General features: G+C 33.2%; 1 protein-coding gene across 2 annotated transcripts in view; it reads left to right on the forward strand.

Annotated features, from left to right (window-relative positions):
* The window catches only part of CWC27 (CWC27 spliceosome associated cyclophilin), a 196,165-nt gene that overhangs the window by 93,729 nt on the left and 82,190 nt on the right, over window positions 1–20,246 (forward strand). For both annotated transcript variants that reach the window (XM_031445941.2, XM_031445938.2), the window contains exon 11: window positions 9,438–9,541. In XM_031445941.2, coding sequence (XP_031301801.1) covers window positions 9,438–9,541 — 104 coding nt within the window. The remainder of the gene's footprint in view (window positions 1–9,437; window positions 9,542–20,246) is intronic.

Raw genomic sequence — 20,246 nt, forward strand, 5'->3', positions numbered from 1 at the left:
TCCCTGTGGGAGAAGTGAAACACCCAGCCTGAGCCCCTTGTAACCATCCTGCCCCACCTAAAGGAGGAGGGAGAAAACAAACCTGAGAAACACTTGTGAAGTTCACAGTCTACAGGCATAGGATCACTAAAAGACTTGAGATCTAATCATAGGACCATAGGACACATCCTCTTTCCCATATCTCACCATCACAGTACTAAAGTCCTATTTACAGAAGTTTCTTTTACCTGGTTCATGATATCTGGCTATCAAGAAAAAAATTACTAGGCATGCCAAGTGGCAGAAACACAATTTGAAGATATAAAGCAAGCATTAGAACTGGACATGGCAGGGATATGGGAATTATCACACTGAGAATTTGAAACAATTGTGATTAATATGCTAAGGGCTCTATGCAGATAGCATGAAAGAACGGATAGGCAATGTAAGCAGAGAGATGGAAATCTTAAGAAAGAAACAAAAAGAAAAGCTACAGATTAAAAACACTGTAAGAGAAATGAAGATTTCCTTTGATGGGCTTATTAGCAGACTGGACTCAGAGGAAAGAATCTCTGAGATAGAAAATATATCAATAGAATCCTCAAAAAAAGAAAAGCCAAGAGAACAAAGAACAAAACAGAAGAGAACATCCAAGAACTGTAGAACATCTAGAAAAAGTATGACATATGCATATTGGGAATACTGTGCTTCTCTTAATGAGACCTGTGATCATACATTCTCTTTGGCAGTCATATCACAGTGCTGTCAACTAAATGCTTTACAGTCCTTTCCACTCTTGCTGCTGCTATTACTCCTCCTAGCTCCTGGACCCATTCATATACCCTCCACCTGTAATTGGTCTGTCTTCTGCTTTATACTCAGTGCAGCATCATATTCCAGACTATGGCAAGGACCTAGTTTACAGTATCTTAGTAGAAATATATCTGAGGCTTGACTTTGATTTCTTATTTAGCATTCTTGGAATAATTGCACTAGTTAGGACTAAACTGTAATTATTTTTGCTTAAGCATCCAGATGTTATTTGTTCTTTGCTTTAATGGCTGTAATGAAAGATGTCATTTATGTCTTATGTTGCTTAAGTCCATGACTACTTTATTCTCACAATGTGTCAGTCTGCTTTCTCTGTCAAAGAAAAATACGAATTTAATTTTAAGTGATTTCTCCTTACTAATTTTTGCTGGTCGTTTTAAGATCACTTTGTCTGTGGTACTCTGCATTTGGACTGTGATATGTCTGCATTTGGATTTTCCTTTTACTTATCCTGTTTGAATTCATTGAGCTTCCTGAATCTGAAGACTAAAGTTTTTCATCAATTTGGAAAATTCTCAGACATTATTGTCTCAATCTCATTCTCTCTGTGTTCTCTTTATGCAATTCTACTTATACATGTGGTGGACCTTCTCATTCTGTCTTCCATGTCTTTTAACCTCTCATAGTTGTTGTTTTTCTCCATGTGTTTTGCATCCTGTGTTATGTGTGTTTTCAGATCTGTCTCCTAATTCACTCATTCTCATTTTCAGCTATTCAAATTTTCATTAAGTTTAAGTTTAGCTATTCTGTTTATCCCTTCTAAAAGGTTTTGAATGGTTTTTCCAGTTACTTTTGCAGATCTCATATTCCATTCTTTATTTTCTTTCCTTCTCTCCATACAATAAACATAGTTGTTTTATTTTTGCAGTATCTGAAGTTTTTAGGCTCAGGTTCTATTATTTGTTGTTCCTCTGATTCTCACAAACAGTGCCTTGTTTCCTTGTGTCTTATGAACTCGTTGTATTAGGAGCTAATTGTGTTTAAAAAACAACAACAACTCTTTTTCATAGTTCTGTGAAATCTAAATCAAGGTTCTTTCCTTCAGAGAGGATTTCTCTTTGGTTCAAATATGTGCATAGATCACTGGTGATTTTAATAAAAAGTACTCCTGAGATGCCCTGAGACTGTTCATTAGCTTGAGAGCCTACTTACCTACGTAGACCTCAGACAGAGAAGCTTCTTTGTGGTCTTCCTGCATTTTTTAGTGTTTATTCCCACCCTTCCAGTAAATCTTTACCTTTATGTGTAGGAGTTCCATCTTCATGATTAAGATCCACATTCCTAGGATACTGAGACCCATAACCCAGGGTGTTCCAATAATAGTTCCAATGCTACTTGCTCTGGTTTTCCATCTTCTTGTTTTCAACCTCTTGGGTTTTAGTGAGCTAAGCTAAGCATTTAAAGGTATTTTTAAAATGTACTTTATTCAGCACTTATAGGTGTTTTATTTTAAAAGAGTTTTTGAGTTACCTGGTATGCTGCCTTATTGGAATTGGAGATCTCATTTGTTTTTCATATTGAGTTAATATCATTTGTAAAGTTGGATTGTGGAATAGACATATGGCTAAGGACAGAATTTCTGCCACAACAAATTTACTCCACTTCTGTGAAATACTGGCTAAGCCAAGTTCTTGCTGTGAAATAACATGTTTGATTCAGAACTTTTTACTTGGTGTTTAGACAGAATAGCAGTATCACTTATGGTTATCATGGACATTTTATGATATTGTGCAGGGGTCACTCTTGTTTAGTCTCTTTTGGAAAATTTTCTAAGATTTGAAGGAGGATTTGTAAAGAGTAATGACAATCTATATCAGATTTCTAAACTTTTTATTTAAAAATAAATGTGATCTTTTATATGAAAGGAGTAAGATTGTAAGTCTAAAGGCTAGATGCAGGTGCATTTAAGTTTCTCCTTCTTTTCAAATTGCAGTGACTTATGGATAGGGATATAGTCTTTATTCATACATATTGGTGTGACAGATTGTAGAGGGCATACAGAACATTATCTATCTCTCAGACTAAATTTTATCTTCTGGTAGATGCTTTTAGGTTCACTTAGACTAAAATAATGTAGGTTCTCTGTTAGCCTCCCTCATAGAATTTGTAAGTGTGTATATATGTATATATATATATATATACACATACATACATACACACACACATTTCTTTGTTGACTTGTTTATTCCTTACCTTCTCAACTAGATTATAATGAATGAAAATAAGCAATTCAGCTCCAAGTGTCTAGTGCCCAGAATTAGGATATGGGAATTTAGTAATTTTTAGTCTTTTTTCTACTATTACATTTCTTATTTTCATAGCACATGGTATTTAATCCAAGCATTACATCAAACACTAAACTTTTCAGTAAGCATTTGAAATCTATACATTCATGAGAAAAACAGATTCACCTTTTTTCTCCCTATAGTTAGCCTGAGGTCTCATTTTGTCACTAATCGATTCTGTAAATAGTAAGAATAGAAGTGGTGTTGGTGCTGGAGGCAAGAACAATAATGATAATAATAGAAGAAGCCAACTAATGTGAGACATATTCTGAGCCAAGCACCATGTTAAATATACTAATGTTAAATATACTAATGGAATCATATTTCTTTCTTACAACCTTACTGTTACTCTCATTTCAAGATGAAGAAACAGACTTAGAGTGGTTAACTTAGTTGTCTAAGACCATAGTGCTAGAAATAGGTGGAACAGAGCTTTGAACACACAAATCAGGGGTTCCCTGATTTAATTTGTTTTTTTAATTTCCTGTATGTATTTTCAAAGTTAATGTATAAACTACAGCATATTATAATACTTTCAGATAATGTTGAATCTGCATCTCTGCTCCTGCTGATGATTCCATAAGCCTAAAAATCATGCCACAGATTTATAGTTTTAACACTTAAGATGGGTTTTTATTATGGCTATTTTATGATTTCATCAACAGCCAAGCTGTTGTTTCATTACAAACAGATTCAGTATCTTTGTGATTAAAGCAGCAGACTAAAAACCATGCAGGCTGTACTGTTGGGTTTGCAATCATTTCCATGTGTTGTGAATTCTTATCAGATGTTGGGAAATAGTAGGCTTAAGTTGACTACAAGTACTTTGTCCATGGTCCAAGAAACAGTGATCTGTAATGGACATGTGTTTAGCCATCAGCTGGTTTCACAGGTCTGTAAGGAAATTCATTCGCTATCTTATGCAAGAAATTTATACATATTCCATCTCACTTTTGTAGATTAAAGTTCCCTTCAAAAGCATGTCAAGCGCTCAAGTCTTGATAACGTTACCTTTTTTTTTTTTTTCTGAAAGTGAATGTTAGAAGAGGTCAGTGTTTACCACCCTTATAGTAAGATAATATTTCTCATGCCATAAGAAAAAAGAACAGATAGAACTAAAATTTTCTTCTGGTACATTCCTGGAAATTGGAGAAAGTGAGAAAAGCATCTGGGAAGAAATAAAAACTGACTGAAAATTATGCAAGATACTTGCCATTGCCATTTTAAATACTCAATCTCAAGTTGAAAAGCTGTACAATTTTTTTAATCGCAAGATTTTTAAACTATTTTTATAGAGTAATGTAGACAGTCTGATAAAAATGTAAACATACTGTAGTTATAAAAACTTTCCTGTGTAGTTACTTATTCAGTGTCTTGCTACATAAAGAGTTCAACTTAAAAATAAGATATTCAGTTCTAAATGTACTGTTCATTTAGTGCATAGTAAGCATATTAAGTGAAAAACTGCATAAAGAATTTGGATGTCTGTATCATGTTTACAGTATCATTAACTTAAGCAATATTGAAAAAAATCCCTTAGTGTCTCTACACTTCAGTTTCTTTGTGTCTAAGATGAAGACTATATTCAGCATCTCATCATTTCCTTAGATAATGGACTTTAAGATCCAAAATCCAAAAGAATTGACATAGAATGGTCTGCAGAGTATAACACTTTTTTTCACTTATAATTGTGATTATGCATTTCAGAAATACTGAAATAGACTTTCCTTAGGCTATTCTTAGGTGATGATAAAACTGAAGCAAAGAAGGATTAATTGCTTTCTTGTGGCCATATAATGATTTTGGGTCTGGGTCTTGTGATAAACATGTCTTTTGTTTTTTAATTTAAGGTTTTGTTTAATCTTTTGGAATGGACATGAGGTTTAAAAAGAGAAAACAACCCATCAATGACATTAGAGTAGATATCTTTAATAGTGTAATTAGCATTATTTTATCATCAGTTCTTACTTAAAATCATTGATTTTTATTTAAAATTTTAATTATTTAAGTTGCTTATATAAGGTTGTATATTATTGTTAAAAAAAAAAAAATCCTGCTTTCTAAGCACCTGATAGTGCTCTTACTCATTTTTATCCTTAATCTTTGCATCAGCCTTGTTGCAGTACATATGCTGAATATACTCATAATTTGTAGATGAAAAAACTAGGTTCAGTGAGCTTGACAACTATGCCCCAAGACTGTGCTCAAGTACCACTTTCTCCACGAAGCCTTGAAAGATGAGGAAGATTTTCATCAGCAGAAATAGGAAGGAAAGACTATTTTGGGTAATGGAATGGCATGAACAAAGGGGTATGTGTGCTGAAGCTCAAAGTTAGCCAAAGCAATTATGACTCGTATATTTTGGCTGAAATTTAGTGTTACCATAGAGAGATAAAGTTGAAAAAGTAATTGGAAGGTAACTTGTGAGAGGGACTTAAATGCTTGGGAAGAAATTGGGGCACTATTCGGTAGGACTTGGGAGTTACGAAGATTGGGGAGTAGAATTGTAGGATTTGGCCCAAGTGTGCAAAATGAATAGAAGAAAAGTCAGACCAGAGGCCCGTAGACCAAGTAGGAGACTGATAAGAGTGAGGTCATGAAAGCCGAAAAAGTGGTCACCAACCACAGAAAGGAAGAGACTTTATAAAGAGAAAGGATGGGGCAACTAAACAGGCACAGAAAGTGAGAGATTCATCTAGAAGGTGAACCTGACAATCGGCATTCTGGTGGATTTATCAAAAAAAAAAAAAAAAAGGGAAAAATAGAAAAAAAAGTGATTTTTTTGAGGAGCCAAAATGATCGATATGACTTTTAAAATGGCAAATTTGATGCATTTGTGGAATATTAATGGAAGTATCCATCTGGCAGCTAAAAATGTGAATTTAGCTTTAAAGTGGAACTGTACGAAGAGCATCAGGCTAATGATCTTGATTTTGTACGTTGACTGAATTGAGATAGATGGAACTGAAGTCCTGAATGTGCGTGAAATTTCTAAAGAGAGGAGGATTGAAACTAGGCTACTAAGAAGCACCTACATTTAAGGAGCAGGAGGTGGAATAATAAAAGCCAGTGGAAACAGAAAGAATTATCAAAAAGTTAGGAAGCAATCAGGCATGGCACTAGGTCTGAGATCGCAAAAGGTCAGAGGTAAGGTGGTCAACAAAGTTGGATTCTTCTGAAAATCTAAGTTACAGTCTTAGGGAAGCCATTGAAGTTTGTGATTAGGAGGTGGTAAGTTACTTCTTCTAAGACAGCAGTTTAAGTAATGTGTGGGTTATTGGTAAGGTACTAAATAGGTAGATAGTGGATACAATGAAGATCATAGAGCCTTTGAGAAACTGGTTGTTTAAAAAAAAAAAAAAGGAAGCTCAAAAATACGGGAAAATGACAGGAAAATATTCTCACCTGGGCCATTCACAAATGTGTAGCATTTAGACCTGCTGTAGGTTCTCTTCATAACTCTAACTTTTGTTACTAGTCCTGGGCACCCCTTTAAATCACTTATGCTGTAGCATGATGTTTTAACATGCACCCTATGTTTTCCCACTTCCCTGTCTTGGATAAGACACACTGCTTGGATGTTTCTTCATTGACTCTCTTCTTAGCCAACTCCTACTCATCTTTCAGAGCCCAGTTCAAATGCCTCCTCTATGAAGCCATCCCTTATTGAGCAAACAGTACTCGATACTTCTCTGAACTTCAGAATGCTTCAGTCATTCTTTGTCACGGCAGTTACTGCTTTTTATTAGGTGCCATTGTTATTATTTGTGTACATGAGTTCTATCTCTCCTTGGATTTTTGACTCCGTGGAGACTTTCTCAAGGTATCGGTATTCCATAACGGAAAGAGCATAGACTTAGAATTCAGACAATCTTATTTTCAGTTTCTAGCTTTATCACTTTTTGATAGGCTATGTGACTTCAGGCTTAGTATTTAATCTCCTTAAGCCTCAGCCTTCTTACCTGTAAAATGTATATATCACAGGTTATTGAGAAGTTAAGTGGTGAGGGAGGTAACTGATTTAAAGAATATAGCAAAATTAGGCTTCTTCCCCTCCTTATTCATCTTGATTTTTGTGTCATCACTCAGAATGGTACAGTACAAATATTAGATGCATCAGAAGTTGCTGAATGAATTAGTAGTATCTTTGCAATACTAAGTATATAAAGACTACTATAATTTCTAGGCTCCTGACATTTTATTGGATGATTTTTTTAAGGAATTCTTTTTGTCCATTGGAGCAAATACTGCACTGTGTGTATATTTTTTATCTGGTAAATCTGCAGGACCAAAATCAAGGTAAAACATCTAGATTTGGAAATAACCTATGATAAAAGTGATAGCTTAAGTTATGAGATTAGATAAAAATGCCAGCGTGCAGGGTACAGAAATGAGGAAAATGCCAGTCGTTACAGGATGAGAGGAGAAAGAGTAACTAGGAGGACTGAAGAATCAGGACTCTAAAGTGGTACATAGTCTGCTTAGCATAGAATTTCAGAAGGAAGTAGTTAACATCATTGAATGGTAGAGAGGCCAAAGAGGAAGAGGAGAACTGAGAAGAGGCCATTGAATTTGGTTGACACAGAAACAGTTTCAATAGAAGATAAGAAGGATAGATTGCAAGAGATTAAGTTAGAGGTTGATGAATTAGACTCTGTATATAAGCTGTTCTTTTGGACAAGGAGTCTACTTGTAAAGATAATCACTTGATTGGAGCAGAGTACAGGGAAATGTGAGCAGGCTGTTTGCTGAAGGAAAGGATCAGTGAAGTAGGAGTGCTTGAAGTTGGAAGAAAGAGAAGATAATTTCTATAGTGAAGTCCTAATGCATTGGGTCCCAAACCTGCGTGCATATTAGAATCACCTGGGTAACTTGTCACAAGAGCAGATTCCCAGGCAACATCCCACATGTAAAGAAATCATATTTTCTGGAGGTGTATCTCCCCAAGCATGTTTCAACAAGTTCTTCTAGGTAATTGTGATGTATCCATGACAAACAAGTCAAGAAAATTAAGGTGAGGACATCGGTGAAATGGCTGATCATAGTATCCAGAATGGATAAAGAGCCAGTTGGGGTTAGAATAAGTCTGGTAGACCATTAAGGAGTTGTTTTCATCATAAAAATAGTGAGCACAGGTTCAGTAGGAATGAAAGGCTGAGAAAGCTAAAAATAGCAGATTTTGATCAGAGAGGGAAGTTACAGAATTCAGGATCTTGGAGGCCAAGCAGATATGAAATATGGTTGTGTGTGTTTGATATGGAAAAAAGGTAGAAAGAACTGTCACGCACATTGTAAGATCTATGAGTTTGGTGACTCTTTTACAGGACAGAGTTTTTTTTTTTTAAGTATAAGATTTAGGGTTCAGAAGGAAGCCCTAAAGGCTGAATCAGTATTGAACTGTTTTGACTTAAGATTTTGGCAAACCTTGGTTAGGTGTCTTTAGAAGTCATTCCAGAATGCAGTGGTGCCTACTTGGTCTACAGAGTTCACAGTCTCTGTGATCCACTCTAGCTGTTATCAAGAACAGAGTGGATTCCTGACATTCACAGACATGGAAAACACAGTCTTGACTACTTACAAGTGACCCTAAGGTTCATAACATGAGTAGTTAGTAATTTTTTCCAAGGCATGAGTTTGAACCCCCTGCCTTAAAAGTGGCTTGTAGAAACTAGTCACTTAACTGGTGACTTGTAGTGAACTCAACACTTATATCTTAGTTTGCCTTTAATATATGATTGCATTAATTATCAAAATACCTCAGCCTAGTAGGTTTTACAGAAGAGGAAATTATTTGGCAAACTGTGGTATCAAATGAGTTAAAAAATTAATTGTGAAAAAATTGAGTATAAAAAATTTTAGCATGGCTCTTAGCACATAATGATTACTTAATAAATGGTAGTTATTGGTGCCAGTTCAGGAATTCAATAAGGTTTGAAGCCAAATCTTTTTGTGTATGCCCAGGTTTAGTGAATAGTTTTTATATTTTGATTTGAGATCTCCATGAGTTATTAAACTGAAACTAGAATGTTAAATTTCAAGTAAACTAGAGGAAGAACAGTGGTTCATTTATCACTTGTCTATTTCTGTTTGATATACTTGAAAGGGGCTATATTTTATAGTAATTCGTATTATATTGCTATTATGAAAACTTCATCTTTTAAAATATCCTTTCAGTATGTTTCCATACCACAAATACACATACACAGCAACAAAATGAGTTATATTATTCACTTTGTTTTTCCTGGAGATTTAGTATACCTGATAATCAGACTTAATTGTTTTTGCTAAGCAACTTTCCCTCTCAGTCTATTATATAATTATGTAACTATTTTTGCTTTATAGTGAAGAGCTCAGAAAAGAAGCAAGACAGCTAAAGAGGGCACTCTTAGCAGCAAAACAAAAAAAAGTAGAAAATGCAGCAAAACAAGCAGAAAAAGGAAGTGAAGGTAAGTGTACTTATCAAGCTTGTATTTTCACTTGACACTTCTTCTCTCCCTCCTTCCTGAGTTGAGTTTTGTTGTTATTTTTAAATACTTTCTTTGAGCAGTTAGCCAATACAATAAAGTTTCCCTTAGAACTTTTGTCTGAGAAGTAAATTCAGTCAAACATGATCGTAGCTAGTGTTCCTTAGTGAACAGAGAACTTGACAGGCAAAACTTAAATGCTGCTACAGCACATATCTAGGAGAAGTACAGAGGAAGAGAATGTTCATTTTTTATATTGCAAATCCTTTAAAACATTTAAGAAAAGTGTTTAGGCCCTATATTTGAGCCTTGTATAAACATTATGTGTACATTGCTTTGAATAGTATTAAATACACTTTTTTGTTTGTTTTTGATTGTGCTCTTGTGTTTAGGTACAGAAAATCTGAAATATTGATAAAATTGATCAAAAGCCAATCAAAATAATGCCCCACTTTTTATACAGGTTAAATATGTTCTTTATTTCACTGTGATTTTTATAAAGCTAGAATAACTTCAAAAAAGCTATTTCACTGATGATCCTTGGTTTAATTGTAATATTTGAATTGTAATATTAAATTTCCAAAATAGCAATTGAAACCCTCAAACCTGTCTTCTTTTTACAATAATAAATTACGTTGTAGATTCAGTGATGTATACTAAATTTGGCTTAATGAATTTGCTTTGTGCATATGTCTTATATAGTCTCATGCTTTTAGAAAGTATGAAGTGTTTTTACCTACTAGGTCTGTAACAGTCACTGGACATATATGAAAGAATAAGGTATAACAATGGTACAGCATTTACCCGTAGACATTATTATTTATTTTAAGTAGTACACGTAATACCACGTAACTATCTAAAGCACACAGTTCTTAGATGATTTATGTTTTGTCCCCAGTGACTATTACAGTAAAGCAGCTACTTGATGAAGAACTTGAAATCACCGAAATATATTTGAATGAAACGAATTATTAAAAAGTTAACTCACCGTAATGACGCAAATTATAAACTGAATTTAAAAGGAAGGATAAACTTATATGTAACTAGATCACATAAGTGAACTATAACCCAGAAGAGAAATAAGCTATATTGGTACTGTTGCAATTTGGAAAGAGTACAGTGAGGATTATTTAATTTCAAGTTTATTTATAATTTTCCCAGGGGATTTTTTTCATATAATTAAAAAATTTTTAAATGTATGAAAGTAATTTTTTTAACTAGAAAGATCTTTTAAGTTTTTAAATTTATTTTTGAGCAAATAATTATTATTCCCCATCCCCAGCCCCCAGCAATGTCTCAAGAGCCGTGATGGATTAGGGGTTTGAAGTTGGCAATAGATGGATGGTTCTTGCCTCTGTAGCTCATGGTCTAGTAGGAGTGAGAGAATTACAAATAGATAATTAGTGAAATGGAACTTTATGGTTAAGGCCTATATTAGGCATAAGCAATGCTGTGTTTATTTGTTTATCTGCCTTTGAAATACTTGATGTGATTAGGCAAAGAAAGATTTGACTCTTAAAGGAGTGATTTCTTAACACAAAAGAGAAGATTCTTCGGGGAGCTTATTTCAGTCTATTTATGTGAAAGTTAGTCAGCTTAAAAATCTTTTTATGCCATAACTACAAAGCGAATTATATTAGTAATTACTTCCTGAATATAATTTTCTTTATATCATTTAGGAATCCCTGGATTTTCTCTAAATCTGAGTGACAGTTAAAATTAGCTTCCAAAAAAATTTGAACATTTTGTTGCTGTCATTTTTCTTCTAGTCTCATAATGGATCATCTTATTTTATTTTATTTTTTATTGTTTTATTTTGAAATAATTTTATACTTACAAAGAAGTTACAAAAATTGAGAGTTTCTATGTACCTTTAATTTTAAAGTCTCGTATAACCATAGTATGATGATCAAAACCAAGCAATCAGTGTTGATACAATACTACTAACTAACTGCAGACCTTATTAGAATTTCACCAGTTTTCCCACTAATGTCCTTTGTCTGTTCTGTGATTCCATCCAGAATTCCATATTGCATTTAGTAATCGTGTCTCTTAGTCTCCTCTGATTTGTGATATGTTTCCTCAACTTTTCTTTTCTTTCATGACCTTAACGCTTTGAAAAATCCTGGTTAGATATGTGGTAGAATGTCTCAGTTTGAGTTTGTCTCATGTTTTCTCATGATTAGATTGAGGTTTTAGAAAGATTGCCACACAAGTGATGTGTCCTTCCTACTGCATTGTATCAGAGATAGTAAGGTATCTGTCATCTTTTTACTGGTGATGTTATCATGGTCACTTGGTTAGAGTGGTTTCTGCTGAGTTGCTACACTGTGAAGTTGCTCTCTTTCCCTTTGAGATAATAAGTATTTGGAAGAAGATACCTTGAGACTATACAAATATCCTGTCTCTTTTCAATTGTCCTCCTCCTAATTTTAGCATCCATTGATGAATATTACCTGTAGGCAACAGTTATTTACTGCGGTGTTCTAATGGTGACTATTTCCCTGATGACTACTATTTTTATTACTTGGAATTCTTCTATAAGAAGAATTTGCTATTTTTAATATTAATTTTGACAGGAATACTAGGAGCTCATTATATGAAAGAGTAATGATTATAAGAATGCTTTGGAATATTATATTTTCTTAAAAAAACAGAAAAGTATTAAGACTCACTTTCAGTTACTAGTGGTAAGGTTATTTAAGCTTTTGTGACTCCGTTTTCTTAATAAATCCGTGGATAAAATGCCTTATGCATCCGTCAGGTTGCTTGTAAGATATAAATTACATAATGAGGAGACCTTTAATAAATTTACAGTGCTATATAAAAATAATAATTTTACATTTATAAAAGAAAAATATAGCTATTCATGGCTCTATTTTGTTTCCTATCCAAATCCTACAGATTGAAATTATGAACTTTAATACCATGTTAAAGTTAAAGCCTATATAATCAGTATGGCCACATATAAACATGACATAGATGAAAATCTCAAAGTAAGCTTTCCTTTTATGTGCTTTCACAGTTGCATTTTTATAATCATATTCTTTCTTAAAAGGTGTATGTGTGTTTGTGAACTTGGATATATTCTTAAGTAAAACTTCTAGTAGTATTACTTCCTGATTTTATGAATTAAACTGGCAAGTCTAACACTTGCTGACTATTGCCACTTTATTTTAGAATTTAATGTAATATGCTCAGATTAAAAGCACTTGGAAAGAAACCCATAAGAACGAGAAAACTGTGTTCAAATGGCCGTGAGTTAATTTACCTAGTTTAGTCCTTGCATGAATGGAGGTCTCCCATTTACCCAGGTGCTCTAATAGGTGTTATACTTTCTGCAGGACTTCTGTCATCGTAGGAAGTCACCTCTGATCAGGGAGTAATCCTGCTTTGGTTTTATAATCTTTATCTAATTTCCTGAGCTAGATCCTTAGCCAGATTTGTATAGGTAATTAGGAATTTATATTCTCCTGTAGTTCTGCTTCTAAATCTATTCTATCACCTGAGGCAAATTACTTTAAAATCAGGACTCATCTATTTCTCCATATAGAAATTCTAAGATAAATAGGATCTACTGTCTTAATTATTAATTATTAATTCCTTCAGTTCCACTATGACAGAAAATAAAATGATTAAAAGTCACTTGAAAGAGAAATTGTTGGTTTTACATCAACATGTACCTTGGGCCCCTTATAACTGAACAATGCTAAATACATTGCTGTTTGATATTACCTGATTGTAGTGATAGTGCTGTGAGTATATGCACATGTTCAAACCCATGAAACCATACACATTCAACATGTACTACTCTTTTGTATGCCAGTTATGCCTCAACAAAGCTGCCCCCCAAATAATATTAATTTACAGTCCAGAAACCTCTTAACATCTCTGCCTTGCTATGAAAGCATACACTTATAACTGAGTCAATGTATTCATCTTTTTAACAGAAATGTAGAAAAAAGATTCCCTATGTAGTAAAAATGTATGTAGGACCATCCATTTTTTTCTTCAGTCTTTCCAGTAAAGCTCAAGGTCTGCTGTTCCTTATATCACATTGTCAAATAATAGATATGATTACGCTTCTGTGTATGAAGAAAAGCATTACATAAATATAACCTCATAATTTTTGCCATTGTTTGTCACCTGTTTATTTTTTAAAGGCTTCAGATAATGTTTAAAAGAAGGCTTTGGTAAATGAAAGAAATAGAAGGCCGAGGAATAAAACCATTACTATAGTCATATAATGGGAATTTTTATAGCAGCATGAAATTTGACTCTAAAATTCAAAACAGTTACCTTTCTTAGCTGAATACAGAATCTGCAGTAGGCGCTGACACTGCAGTTTAGGTAAACAAGGAAAGTGATGTTTTACTTTAGATACCAGCAATGTCAAAAGAGATATACTGCAGGACAGTCTTGTGTGCAGCTTGGGAGTCTTTAGTCCCACTGTAAATCATCCAGGCCTGTGCACAGGATTTTTGTAGGGGGTAATAAATTTCGAATAAGATTGATAGTTAATTGGAGGTAGAGTTGGTTTCCTGTGTTGGCTCTGTCAAGTTCTTTAATAAACCGTATAATCCTTTTCGTTAAATTATGTCTCTAAGTCCTTTCCAGATTTCTTCAAGTTTCATCATATTAAAACTAGCACCAAATTGTACATAGTCACACAGAGATACAGGTTTGGACATATTCTCCAATCAGCTTTGGGGAGATAAGGTGTCGGATCCTCTTTTCAGAGTTCTGAGCGCACAATACCTGCTCTATGACTAGTGCCAGAAATTAGAGGAGGAAAAGCAATCTGAGCTTGTAAATCAAGAAAGAATATTAAAGCCTCTTCATGAAACACATCCCTGAGGTGCTTAGTACCTCTCAAATTGCAGTGGGCCATTTCAAGTTTCTTCAAACTATCTTTTTAATGCTGGATTAAGTCAGACCAGGGCCCCTCAGGCTTGATAGGTTGTGAAAGTATATAGTTTTTGACTACTTTTTGTCTGTCTAACATTTAATGTTAAACTAGCTTAATCTTGGTTTTTATAAGAAACAGAAACCCTTTTGGAATGTTAGCTCTATGTTGTGCCTGATATCGTATAGAATTAATTCCTCTTTTTGAGCAAACTGGTCCTTTTTTCCAAAGCAGTTAACTCTCTTCAGATACTCTCAATCATCATTTTTTTTTCTTGGAGTCTAGAAGTATCAGACTTATTTTTCCCATAATCTACTCCTAATGTATTGCTAATATGTAATAGCATGTAATGTTACTTACATGGAAAAGTCAAAGTAAATTTGCCCTTGATGCATAGAGAGGCTCACAGTCCAGCCATCAGTACTGTTCTATTTATTCTTACTTTGGGCATGGTGCTAACAAATTGATTATCTAGTTTCAAGCTCAAAACAGATGAAAGAATAATAAAAGTATGGGAGAGTACTCTTTAAAAGGGCAAATTTGATGGTATATAAAGTATACCTCAGGAATTAAAAAATAAATAAACAAGCAGAAGAAAAGCTAGGTCAGGGACTGGCCTTTATATCTTTCTCATCTACTTTATTGGACTAAAAAAATTTTTTTTTTAATTTTAAAAGCGAGAGAAAAAGTCAGAGCTAGGGACCATCCATTCAAGTAGCAGCAAGAGATGGTACCTATCCCCTTGACACTAGATAAGGAAACACAAGAACACCACAGTGGAATAATATGGATACGTTTGCTGTACATACTTGATTATAGTCTGAGAGCGTGTCAGTGTTAAAATTATTGATGCTTATTATAATGATCTTGTTTCATTAAGAAAAGTTTAGATGGTATTTATTATTGTTTTATAAGGCAGAGAATAGACGGTGATTCTAACTTAATTAGTTTTTAAATGTTTTAAATTATTTTAATCAAAGATAAGATTCTCTTATCTGAAATATTCAATTACATGAACACCTCATTTCCTGGAAGTTCTGTAAAAAAATAAAGCTTCCCTTTGTAGCTAGGACAGTCTCTCAAATGAAATTTTACTGAATACATGTTACTTCCTTTATGTGCCAGAAAACATGCTATATTTTTAATAATGTTTTTCAAAAATGTAGTTATTTAAATAATAAAGACTTTTAAAGGTGTATAGCAAGTATAAAAATATACATACCCTCACAATTAGACCAAAAATTTAACCTTTTGGTAAAGTGAATAAGAGATGATCATCTTTAATTCGAGAGTTCGTAAAGTACTCTGTTCTTTTTTGGACAATCCATCTCAAACTTTCCACTAGCCCCCATGAGCAAATCTTGTTGAGCTTTACTTTGAGAACTGTACATCATGAGCATATTTAATTTTTATGTGCAATGGAAAATAAACTCTAACCAATCCATATACTTTTATATCTCTTGAATTTTGTCCCATCTTGCAGATCTCCTAGTTTACGTAGGACTCATCTATTGCTACTTTTAAGAACCAGTGTGTTAGATGTATCTGTTTGCTGCCCTAAACTGTCTTAATATAGTCTTTTTTTTAATAAACGTTCTTTCTGCCTGGTGATTGATGTAATTCCAATGTGGGAGATTTGACAAGAGCCTTAAGCTATATTTTTAGTAACTGTAATTTTCCTTTCTTTTATTAATATCAATGCCATTTCTAACCCTTTAAAAATGGATTTGTTAATTGATACAGGTAAGTATTAACGTTTGACCATAACTGTTTCTTTATAAAGAAAAAAAGCAGTAGTATTTCTTCCAATTATAAAAAATAACATATGTCCTTTGCAAAAATATCAGAAATGTAGAAAAGTATAAAGGATAAAAAAAAAATCACCCCATAATACTTCTTTCAAAGGCAGAACCATGGTTAACTTTGTGGTGTTTATTTTTCTGAACTTTTTAATCTTCATACCAGAAACACACATGTGTATTATTTTCTATAATGTTATTTTATTATAGTCTTTTTTTGTAATGTGCTTTTTTTTCAAACTTTCCAAGTGAAATTGACCAGTAACTCTTAAATAGACAACTTGTTCTTGGGGGTATTTCTTCCTCTTAATTCTCTCATATCAGACAGTAAGATTTAGAAGATGATGGATGTAAAGACTGAATAAATGAGATGTGAGATGAAAAATCCCTACCATTTTCAGCTCTAGGGTTTAGAAAATGTGAGGGCACACTCAGGGATGCCTATACCTCTCATAAGTTAAAACAAAACAAGAAAATACTGACTGACATTGCCTGGTAGCCTACCATCTCATTTCTCAAGTGGCCACTGATAAATCTGCAGGGAAACATTATAATCAGATTAGATATTTGGAGCTTGAATTGAAATAATTGTAAATTTTTCCACTTTAGAAAACAAAAGAGGTGAGGGCTGTGTATGTGTGCATGCTCATGTTGTTTTTTATTTGGTTTTGTTTTGGTATTGAAATTGTCTCAAAGGGGGAACTAATATCATCATTAAAAGTTTGATTATAACCAGAAATCCCATTTGGAAATGAAGCTGTTAACTATTCCAGACTGCTGTCAAGACCTTATTTTAAGTAAGATATTTTTCTTTTATGTGACATTTTCTGAGCTTGGCCAAAAATGACATCAAACATATAATTCATTTGAGTGCTGAGTTTCTTCAACATCTTGCAGCACTTAATCAAATTTGAAAAAGATACTTTTTTCACAACTTTATAGTGTAAACCTGTGAATATGTTACATTAAAACTTACTTTAGACAGTTTAATCTGTGTAATATTAGGTTGATTTTTTTTAATGATTAATGCAATAATCAGTTATAAATGGTTATATTTTCAAAATTCTTCACATAAACTCCTGGCAGAACATGCAGATGCAGTTTTTGAGTATTGGTAATTTTTCATGCAAAAACCAGATAATTCATAAATTGTATTAATAGCTACATTAAAAATTTAGAAATGCCAGAATGGGCAAACAGAATAATGAAGTTCTTTGAACTAAGAAGATGTCAAAATATTCAGAATATGTCATTAAGAATCTATTTTGAACTACAGAAGTAATTTATATTGATTTTTTAAATGACCACACCAGAGTGTAAGCTTATTTAAAACATTATGCTGCAGTATGTTTAAAATGTGGAAGTAGGCTAGACTTAAGCAATGCTCTAAACCATCAGAAACTTCTACGTTGAGTATAGTCTACATCATATACTTCTGTGCAATCATCACAGAGTTTTGGTCCTAAAAGGAGCATCCAGCCCTACATGTCCATTATATATAGGAAACCAAAGCCCAGTCAATTAATGGGCTTACCCAAAATCACACAACAAAGTAGTAGTACTAGAACTGAGGCCCCCTGGCTTCCAGTCCAATATTCCTTCCACAAATCTGTTCTTCAATTTGATCCAACCTCGAGTAGATACAGTCTGTACATTTTTAATTGGTATTTATTAAAATCTACTTTGGTTTTAGTGAGAATAATTGTTTCTAAAACCTTCTTAACAAACCTTATGTCCTCTAAAGAGCACATTATTATTATACTTGTGCCTTTTCAAAGACTAAACATGTAATTTTGGAATGAATGATAAAAATTGTAATGTTATAGAAAATGTCAGTTTCTAGTAACATAGTGGACTGAGAGTCCAAACTGATCCTGCCACTAAAAACAACTAAAAATGTTGGCTATACCATAAAAATTCTTCTTATATGCTCTTATGAACTTGAAAACACACACACACACACACACACACACACACACACACACACACACACACACACACACACACACACACACACACACACACACACACACACACACACACACACACACCAACCAGGCACTCTGACAAAACGCTGACAGAAACAACAGGCAACAGAATCAGTCATAAATTCTTGGAATTTTATTCAGACACTAAATGTTAAGTATATATAAAGTATTTCAAGAAATGGTATTTAAAATATAAAGAATAAACAGTTTAAAACAAACTAAGGAAATTTCCTAGAAATAAAAAAAATAGTTGACATTAAAAATTCAAGAGGTTTTATATAGCAAATTAGACACAGCTAAAAAGAACATTAGTGAACTGAAAGATAGAATTGATAAAGTTATGTACAATTCAGCCCAAAAATAGATAGGGGACCTGGAAGAAGAAAAAGAAAACCTAATAAACGTCTAATCATATTCCAGGAGGTCAAAGGGCAAGTAGAGGCAGTATTTGAAGAGATGATAGCTGAAAATTTTCTTTAACTAACTGAAAGAGATCAGTGCACAGAGTAAAAAAGTTTTTAAAAAAATGAAAAGAGGATAAATAAAAATAAATCCAGATGTTGACACATCATGATAATACTTCATAACATTCAACACAAAGAGATCTTAGAAACAGCTAGAGAGGAAAAAATATTATCCTTAAAAAAAGCAAGAGGTAATTTCTCAACAGCAGCAAGTGAGGACATGAGGACATATTATCTTCAAGGTACTGAGGGAAAGTGTTCTTCAGAGAAACAAAAATTGAGAGACTTAGCTACCTGCATACCTTCACTTAAGGAGATTCTAAAAGACCTAATTCAGACACAAGATAGGAGAACCTAGATGGAAAAACTACCCTGTAAAGAGAAAGGAATGTAGAAAGTGATAAATATATGAGTAAATCTAGATAAACATTGAGTGAACAAAATAATAATGTTTTGTGTTAAAGATAAAATTAAAATACATATAACTAGAGCATATAAGTTTGAAGAGCAGGTGAAAGGAGTTTGGAAAAGCATTCCATGGTCCTTGTATGGACCCTTATTTGGGAAGAGCATAAAGATACAAATTAAATTTAGACTTTAACACACTAAATATGCATGTTAATATTTTAAAGAAAACTACTAAGAGGATATGAAAAGGTCATAACTTCCAAACTGGTAGAGAAAAAGATAGATTAAGGAAAAATTGAACTCAAAAGAAGACAAGAAAAGAGGGAAAAAGAAATGTAGACTGGACAGGATATTAAAAATAATGGTACAGAATAAGATAGGAAAATAAGATGTAGATATATCATTAATTTTATTGAAATAATATGAAAGGCCAAATACTTTACTTAAAACACCAAGAGTGTCAAGCTGGGCTGAAAAGAAAGTCATTCATATACTACTTACATGAGAAACATCTTAAATATATTGGACCATCAAATCTTTAAGGCAAAATGTATTCTTAGGGATAAAGAGGGTCTCTACGTAATAGCAAAAATTTTAATTTACCAGGAAGATTTAACATTCCTAAACCTGAATGTACCCAATAACACAGACTCAAAATGTATGAAGCAAAAATTGATAGACCTATAAGAAGTAAATAAGCTTATCATAGTGGGATATTTTAATATACTATTCCCAGTAACTGATTTTAAAAGCATATGGAAAAATTAATGAGAATATAGACAATTTGGACTACACAGTTAACATGCTTGATATAATGCATCTAAATAGAATATTGCACTCAACAGCTTTAGAATGCACACTATTTTCCAGCCCCCCTGAGACATTAATGAAAGTGGCCACATAGTGGACTATAAAGAAAGATTTCAGATGATTGTTTTCAAACAGACTACCTCTCTGACAAAATGCAGATGTGAATAATTAGTAACAATTGATTTTGAATGGTTACTGGTTTCCAAACATGTTGATATGTCTATAGTTGTACTTAGAAGGGAAGTTATAGCTTTAGATACATATATTTAAGAAATTAAAGTTTCCCATGTAAAGAAGCTAAAAAAAAAAAAA

Source organism: Camelus dromedarius, chromosome 3, assembly GCF_036321535.1.
Source record: "Camelus dromedarius isolate mCamDro1 chromosome 3, mCamDro1.pat, whole genome shotgun sequence".
NCBI classification, from domain to species: domain Eukaryota; kingdom Metazoa; phylum Chordata; class Mammalia; order Artiodactyla; family Camelidae; genus Camelus; species Camelus dromedarius.